Source organism: Echinops telfairi, unplaced genomic scaffold, assembly GCF_000313985.2.
Source record: "Echinops telfairi isolate 266 unplaced genomic scaffold, ASM31398v2 ScPeMD7_5592;HRSCAF=6446, whole genome shotgun sequence".
NCBI classification, from domain to species: domain Eukaryota; kingdom Metazoa; phylum Chordata; class Mammalia; order Afrosoricida; family Tenrecidae; genus Echinops; species Echinops telfairi.
The window spans coordinates 31,726,716-31,735,684 of NW_022109491.1; the positions used below are offsets into that span (position 1 = coordinate 31,726,716).

The 8,969-nt window shown below is 47.8% G+C and overlaps 1 protein-coding gene across 1 annotated transcript in view; it reads left to right on the forward strand.

Moving 5' to 3' along the window:
- The window catches only part of SHLD1 (shieldin complex subunit 1), an 83,685-nt gene extending 75,447 nt beyond the window's left edge, over window positions 1–8,238 (forward strand). Inside the window, exon 3 of the mRNA XM_004698166.2 lies at window positions 7,007–8,238. Coding sequence (XP_004698223.2) covers window positions 7,007–7,449 — 443 coding nt within the window. The 3' untranslated portion in view covers window positions 7,450–8,238. The remainder of the gene's footprint in view (window positions 1–7,006) is intronic.
- The last annotated feature ends 731 nt before the right edge of the window (window positions 8,239–8,969 follow it).

The window sequence follows — 8,969 nt, forward strand, 5'->3', positions numbered from 1 at the left end:
TTTGTTTAGTAAAAAAACTTAAGAAGAGAGAAATTGGCTTAAGACACATCTGTACTAATCCTGCCTAATGAACATAACAGTGAAACCACAGGGTTAGTTTATGATCATGAATATTAAGGGTAGGGTTTACAGTACTTTGGGGGGAAACATAATTTTCTCTCAGACAAAGAGAGGCAAAAATCCCTGTCATCTTGGAGTAGAAGATAAATGCCAAATATATTGATATATGCATATGCCCTTGTGAGATGGCATCAAGTTTATATAGAAGTACAAGGCTAGTGAGATGCAAGGGACAGCCAGGACCTAGAGGAGGCGTTCTGCATTTCTTAATAATGTGTTCAGGGAAGATATGATAGAGTGAAGTATTGCTCATCAGTAATATTCTTTGTTCCTCCCTACAGTAGGATTAATCATCATCCTTTTGCAATTAAGCTTTCCCTGATGTTTGCCAAGATGTGAGCCTCAGGGCAAGGATGACACAGACCTGCTAATGGTGTGGTACAGAGCTATGTGTAGTAAGAAGCAGAAACCTTTATTGCTTCATTCCACTGAGGCATGGAGCTTGCTTGGTACCCAACACGACGTTGCTGATCCTGACTGATACAGAAGGCCGCACTCAGAAGCTAACATCTGAGCAGAGAACTGAAAGAGGCGAAGGGTATATGCAGGTATATGAAAGAAGTACACCCAAGACAGAGGAACAAGTGCAAACGTTCTTAAGAGGGAGTTTGCTGGATTTCGTCAAGCATCCACAATGAACCATTCAGAATTCCGTGCAGCCTGTGGGGCTGGCGATATGACTTACCACGTTCACCTAGTACTCCTTTTGCTTCTCCTTAACGCCACCGACTTTTAAGTGGGATGCCAGGAGGGAAGGCAAAGAGCGGATGAAGGGAGAAGTCTGAAGATGGGACAGCTGGAAAGCCGCCTAGCAGAGCGGGGCTCCATATCCGCGGGCTCTGGCCCCTTCTGCGAATCCCCGGTGGTGCAAATAGTGCGCAAAAGGTTGGTGGTTCAAATTCACCCAGAAGCACCGCAGTAGAAAGGCCTGGCAGTTTCCTTCCAAAAGATCACCACCATTGAAAGAAACCTCGGTGGAGCACAGTTGTACTCTGAGACTGAGCTCCAGGGTACAGTGAGGCCTAGAAGTCTGACCCCTGTCACAAGGGAGAGAAAGTAGAGCCACCAAAAGGTGGCACCCAGGGCAGGTCCTCTCCCCCCACCCACCTTGTTCTTCTCATGCCCGTGATTTTTCCCCTTCCAGAACCAGGCAAAACCTGGGGTGCACCCAACAGGAAACACCTAGGCAGTGGGCTTGGGAATTTAGAAGCGTGCAATGGGATGCTGAGATAGATAGATGATAGATAGATAGATAGATAGATAGATAGATAGATAGATAGCTTGCTTTCTGCCTGAGCAGCAGAGGAGGCCATACCGGCTGCACCTGCCTTGTCCTTAAATGCTGATACTATTCATCTTCTTTTATTATGTCTTAGATGCCTTTGCTTCTGTCCACCCTTGAAACCACAGATTGTCCTAATTAGCCGTGGGCAGTAAAAGACACTCTGGACAAATAAGAGAGAGTGGGAAGCTATTACTGCCAAGGCATGAAGAAGACAGCATTCTAATATCAAAACCATTTAGAAGCAATGTGCCAGAGTTGACGGCTACAACAATTCACAGAGATAAAATCTACTCTGTGTGTCTCAACTCTGGAGTAGCCGTTGGAAGACTTTCTGGAAGAATCCTCCGTTAGACAGCTGGGTTTCTAAAGGCTAATGTCATCTCTCATAGATCAGAACCACTCATCCCAAATGCTTCGTGTTAATTGCTTGCTGTGGATTACTGGGTTCCCAGTTAGCATCGCTAACTCCTAAAGATTTGAAAGTACTTCAAGTTCCTAAGAATACGAATATGTCTCTCTTCTTTATCTTGTTGTTGAGAATATGCGCCGCAAAACATGTAAGAATTCAACTCTTTGTACTTGCACATGTATAATTCAGTGATGTTGACTCCATTCTTGAGGCTGTATAGCCATTCTCACCCTCCGGTTGTCTAACTCGAAAGCAAGTGCCAAAGGAAAGTGCCGTAACTAGATGGCTTTAGCAGATATCTTGGCTTGAAACACTGCATACCAAAGTATCAGGATTGCTAACCCAGCTCTGCTCCTGTTCTTCCGTACATTTCTGAAGGAACTCTCCTTTCGATGGAAGCATATTGAAATGAAAAGAAATGTCCCACCTGGTTTTGATCATGCTAGCATCATTAGGATCTGCGCCCTTCCTGAGCCAGGACTATCATCTAGAAGACTGGGAAGGGTGAAATGCAGCAGATGGCTGGGAGGGGCAAGAAGGGCAATGCTCTGGGAATGCATCAATATCAAAAGTGCCCTGGGGATCTCAAGGCCAGTAAGTACATGCAAGCCAGATCAGCCTTCACTTCTCACTCCTTCCCAAGCCTATGGTGTTTCTCTTGGGGTGGAGCCACTATTGGCATTTTGGGGGTGTTGTTCCTTATTGTATGGGACTCTCTCCTGCATGGGAAAAGGTGTGACATTCTTGACCCCATTCACTAAATATAAGTGGAACTCTACTTACTGACACAAAAGCCTTCACAAACTGTCCCTAGGCTGGGCATTCCTGCCCTCTTGAGAGCCTTGCAAGAAGACTCAGTTATATCAACAGGTAGCATGAGGCGGGACTTGAACCTGGCTGTGAAGTCGCACCACTCAGCAGGAACTGAGGAGTTACCCAAGACCCAGTGATCTCGCCAGGTGTGAGGGCTTCAGGAAAGGAGCCGGGATCAGCTAGCGTCCCTGGCTGTCAAAGAAAGTGGTCTCCAAAGGCCACAATGGCAGATCGTTAGAGGGATGGCTTTGCCGTTGGTCATACAGCACATGTCAAAAGGAAATCACAGACTGAAATGGATTCGAGGCACTGCGCAAAAGAACTGACGTAATAGCTGACCCAACCCATATTGTCACCATTCTTCTGAAAGGGGGGACGGTTGTTCTCTGAAGCTGAGTTGTAGCCTGCTTGACATTTGCATGAAAAGTAGAGGAGACAGGCTGAGTTTTTAAAGATCTTTTGTGGACAGTGAATTTGAAAGATCAAATGAAACTTAAATAAGGATGTTCTAACCTGAATATCAAAATGTAAACTAAAACTCACTGCCATCGAGCCAAGTCTGACTCATCGTGAACCCGCAGGACAGCATAGCCTGGCCCCTGTGGGCTTCCGAGACTATTAATCTTTCCGAGGGTAGAAAGCCTCGTCTTTCTCCCTGGAATATCAAAGTATACTGGCCAGCTGTTTCCTAAGTCCATGCACGATATGCCACCTAGAAGCATCTTGGAAAAATGACTTCCCTCCTCAGCTGATCCTCCTCTCTGCCAACCTCTCCCATTGACCTTTTTTGGTTTTTGCGGCTTGTTTTCGCTACCTCCACCAAGGAGCTGGTGTGGGAGCGGGTCATTAGGGGAAACTCAGGAGACCACGGCAGAAGCTCCCAACATAGTCGGGTCAAGGGAAGGGTTCTTTGTTTTCTTCTGATAGTTAAGCGATCTGTGACATTGTTTTATTTGGGAGACTGTTGTCGTGGAAACACTGTCCCTGCTACTGAATTCTGTCAGCATGGTTCCGGTTGGTGAGGTAAGCAGCGTAGCCTCTCTGAGCCCTCCGATTCCTCTTTCCTCAGCTTCCAGGTTCAGCCCCAGTCTGCCGAAGGCAGCGCCAGCTAGCAAGGAGAGCAGTAGTTCTAGCCAGGGAAGAGTTCCGTTTCTACTTCTTGCCATTGGGCCTTTGCTCATTGACTCTCTTCCTTTCTGTTTCCAACAGTCATTGTATAACAAGCCGCAAATCGCTCTTCCGCAGAGGGACCTTTCACCGATGCTGCTAGGGGCTGAATCTTCCCTTTTGCAGCACTTGTGCTTTGAATCCTTCCCGCCATCCATAATCCATAACGAATCGATGTCATCATGTGTCTGTGCATTTACGTATGACCTGGGACCATTTCTCTATTACTTGATCTCTGGAGGTATTTCTCCTCTTCCTAGTTAGGTTCCAAGTTACCCCAGTATGACATATTTTATGTCAACTTGAATTTGTATGAAAGTGAAGGCGTGGAGTCCAACATCTTAATCAAGTCCCTTTTCTAAGGAAGAGCCTGGGAGCTTCCTTTCTCTCTGCCACTTTGCCTTCCTGCCTCCAGTCGTGGCGGCCCCAAGTGAGCTGCCCCACCCCGAGAGCTGTTGGCGCCCTGCCACATTTCCACTCATCTTGGATCCACGTGACCCGGTGCCCACTGGCTCTTGATCTCCCTGCTTCCTGCTTCCCCTTCCAGTGTCATCAGGCTGCAGCTATGTGACTCTGACGAGGGCCCTGGCTAGCAGTCACACACACCTATGTACGGACTTGAGTTGTGCTAGGCTGTGGCCCCTCTTGATGTAAAATTGCTTCCTGATATAAAGTTCTCTCTTGTGCATGGGTGAATGTCAGTGGTGTGTTTCTCTAGACAACCCAGCTTAACACATTCAGGCTAGGGACATTGCTTCTGCATCCTTTTATATGACTTGCAGCAACTCATAATGAATTGCACTTGTTATCAGCTTCTTACAAATGTGTTGATTCTCTGTAGGCCTGACCACACAATGTGTGCTCCTCGTCTTTCTCTCTCAGAGCACCTGGTGGGTTCAAACTGCTGACCTTGCAGTTAGCAGCCCAGCACTTAACCCACTCTGCCACCAAGGCTCCCTGAGGTAAATCTTTAAAGTTTGAACAAAAAATATCTCCTGAAGTTTTCTTAAAACCAAATGATAGCTTATATTAACTAGTAAAAAATATCTGCCTCGGGCATTATGCCCATTAGGGACTATCTAGATAGGATCATGGCTTAAAATCAGGAAAGATGTGCATCAGCGTTGTATACCCTCACCATTATTACTCAGTCTGTATGCTGAGCAAATCATTAAAGATGCTGAATGATATGAAGACGAACGCAGCATCAGGATCGAAGGAGGGCTTATTTACAACCTGCAGTCTGCAGGTGACACAGCCTTGCTTGCCGACAATGAGGAGGACTTGAAGCACTAGCTGGTGAAGTCCAAGGATTGCAGCCTTCAGTGTGGATTACAACTGGATCAATGGGTCGCATCGGGATCAATGGAGAGAAGATTGAAGTTGTCAAGGATGTCGTCGTGCTTGCATCCACAGTTCATGCCCATGGGAGCAGCAGTCACGAGGTCAAACAACACATCGCTTTTGGTCAATCAGCTGCACAAGACCTCTTTAAAGTAAGAACAAGGATGTCACCTGAGGACAAGGGTCTGCCTAGCTCAAGTCAGGTATTTGGGATTTTCAGTCACCTTCTGCGCATGTGAGCAGTGAATAAGGAGGCCTGGAGAAGCATCAATGTATTTGGATTATGGTGTTGGCAAAGAATGTTGGACCATAGACTTCTAGAAGAATACGCAAGTCGGTCATGGAAGAAGTCCCGCCAGAATGATCCTCTGAGGCAAGGATTGCAAGACTTTGTCCCATACTTAGGACCTGTTGTCAGGAGAGATCAGTCCCCAGAAGAGAACCTCATGAGCGGTGCTTGATAAGATGGATTGACCCAACAACAGGCTCCGAGATAAGAACACATGTGAGGATGGCATCCCCTTCCTTCTGTTGCACATGGGGTCACTGCGAGTCAGAACCGACTCTGAGGCCTCTAAAAACAACGTATGAGATCACATTGACCACAGGACTTCCAGCGATTCAAAGGCAGCAAGTTTTGGTTAATGAAGGAAGAACAATTTAGAAAAGGAAGCTGAGAATACTTTCACAACTCAAAGGTCACTGAGTTGTACATGTAGAACATGTTGAATTGGTGGTGTCTGCTTTGCTGTATCTATTCTCACCAACAACAAAATAAGGAAAATATATTTAAGGGCAGGAGATGCCATGCTGAGTGAAATTGAGTCAGCTGTGGAAGGATCGATTGTATACGCTCCCTTATATGGAGTGTTGTTCTTGTCGGGTGCTGTCAAGTCAGCTCCTACTCAGAGCGACCCTGTGCACAGCAGACGGAAACACTGCCTGGCCCTGCGCCGTCCCCACAATCATTCTCATGTTTGAGCCCACTCTTGCAGCCACTGTGTCAATCCGTCTCATTGAGTGCCTTCCTTGTTTCCATTGGCCTCCACCTTACCAGGCATGATGTCCTTCTCCAGGGACTGGTCTCTCCAGATACCATGTCCAAAGGACATGAGATGGTGTCACATCAGTCTTCGAAATGTATTTCTTCCAGGACAGATCTGCTTGTTCTTTTTGGCAGTCTGTGGTACTGTCAGTGTACTACTTCGCCAACACCATAATCCAAACACATTGGTTTTTCTTTGGCCTTCCTTATTCAATGTCCAACTTTCACATGTATACGAGGCGATTATAAACACCATGACCTGGGTCAAGTATACCTTCATCCTCAAAGTAACATCCTTGCTTTTCAACACTTGAAAGAGGTCTTCTTAGATAAGCAAAGCAAATAAATGAATGACTGGATGCTAAAGATTGGTTGTCAGAGTGGGAGGGAGGTGGAAAGAGGTAGGTTTTGCTGATGGGATATTAGGCTTGTCTTAACGGTGGGGGAGGACCTGAAAAAAGAGGGCAGGAATAGTTGTACAACTTGAAGAGTGCAATCAGTGCCGCTCAACTGTACACAGGGAAATCATTGAGCTTAGACAGATTTTCTTGTGTATATTTCATTATTACGAAAAAAAAATTTTAAAGAGGAAGAAGCGCTGATACGTGGAAATAAGATGTTCCTTTTTGTGTGAACAAGCAAGTGGCAGGATCCCAGGCTGCTTGTGCAGTGTGTCGATGTGGCTGGTCACCACCTAACGGGCGAGGCCCGTTGCAGGTTACCCCGGAGCAGTGTGTTAACATGCAAAGAAGCGCCCCCTGCCCTTGGCGCTTGTGTGTTTCAGATCGTGTGATCCATTATTGGATTGTGTTTTGTCTTGCAGGCACCAGTAACCCAAACACGGAACAAGATGATTCCCAGGCCTCTGAGAACTTCTGGCTTGACCCTTCTTTGAAAAGTCAACCAGAAACCCAGCAGGAAGATGATGAGCTTCGGAAATCCCTGGATAGGTTCTATGAAATGTTTGGCCACCCACAGCAGGCCTCTGGAAACCCACTCTCTGCATCGGTCTTCCAGTGCCTGTCTCAGAAAATCGCTGAACTGAAGGACCAGGAGAGGCAGAAGTACGCCCTCCGCAGTTTGCAAATGGCCCGGGTCATCTTCAGCCGGGATGGCTGCTCTGCCTTGCAAAGGCATTCCAGGGACATCTCCTTCTACCCGCTGGAGGAAGGAAGTGTTTCTCTGGAAGGGGAAAAGCCGATCCCAGGACTTTCCAAAGATATCATTCAGTTCCTCTTGCAGCAGAATGTGATGAAAGACCCCTAACTTGGGGAGATCTGGGGGCCATGTTAGAAGGATTGCTCTTGGTCAACCACCTGATCCCCTGGGCATCCTATCCCTGCTCCATGTGCCTGTCTGCCAGCGTCTGGGTGCCTTACAGTTCAGGAAGGGCCTGTGACCTGGCACTGGAACCAGGGCAGCCCATATGCAGAGCCAGTGGTTTCTGGGAGCTTGGTGTTCCCATGAGCACCCTCCCTCTTACCCACCCTGCTTTCTTTGGCCTGAGCCCCGTAACTGACGGCTTTGGAAGCCCCAAAGCCCAGCTCCTTAAGAAGGACACATTCTGGGGACTAATATGTGCTCCAACTTCCCCCTCAGGAGCACGTTGAAAGTGGGCTTCACCCGGAATCCCAGACCCTTTCTCTACTCCTCTCCTTCCCTGCCCTCTCCTCCCATTCACTTACTGGTGTCACCTGGGAGGGCTTCCTTCCGAAATCTCATACACCTCAAGCCTTGACTACTTCTGCCTTAAGGGAACAGGCTTCCACTGGATGCGTTTTTAGAAATGTGTAAAGCTGGGTGATGAATCCAGTAGGAAGAGCTACGCCAAGTGACACGGAGGCCGCGTGACGGAGACCGTTTGTCCTCAAATAAACAGACCTATGCCCAGTTCCCAAAACTGTGTCACATCTAAATCATACCCTGGCCTCTTCTCAAAAGCTGGAACTCTCTATTGGATAATACTAACCAGGGAAGCAGGGAACATTTGGGGAGCTAAAATCCACACTTAAAAAAAACGTCTCTGTGAAAAGCGAGAAGAAAACAAATGTGGACACCCCCCCCCCCCGCCCCCCCCAAATATGTGTGAGCATCCTTATGCTGCGCTCCGCTGTCGTGATGCAGGCTTCTGGAGCCGGGGATGAAAAGAAAAAGTCATTTGTTCAGGGGGTGTCCTCCTTCCTCTATTTAGGGTTGCCCCTGCTGGCCTCTGCCAGCGCCCTCTGTCCCTCTCTTAATGGTTAGCCCCTCAGCCTGCCTATCCTAGCTTCTGAGCCCCTGGGCTCCATCTGCAAACGCTGCCTCCGCCCCTGCCCTGCCTCCAGGCCTCAGCCCTGCACCTCCGCAGAGCTGCCTGAAATAGCAGTTCAGGTTTGCGCTGACAGATGCTCTGCGCTGCAGGTCGTGTCCTGAGCCCCAGTGAGCCTCAGCTGGTAGAATTACGTCACCTGGCACCAAGAGCTCTAGAACTGTAATTGGAAGCTTCAGACTAATCCCTACCTCGACATTTCTTCAGAGAGGGTTATGGGTTATATCATTTGGGGGGGGGGGGCGAGGAGCAGAAAAGAAGCTGGCAATAATACTGGGGGGGGGGGGGAGTGCAAAAGAAGCTGGCAATACTATGCAATTAAATTTGGAAAAAGCTTGAGGTGGAATTTAATTGGCAAAAGGGTCCAAGAGCTTTCCAGAAGGTTGCTTATACAAAATGGACCAACCTCCAGGTATACGTTAAAAATGGAGCGCTCCCTCTCAGGGCCACCCTTGGACAGAGAGAGCAGACTTTTTTA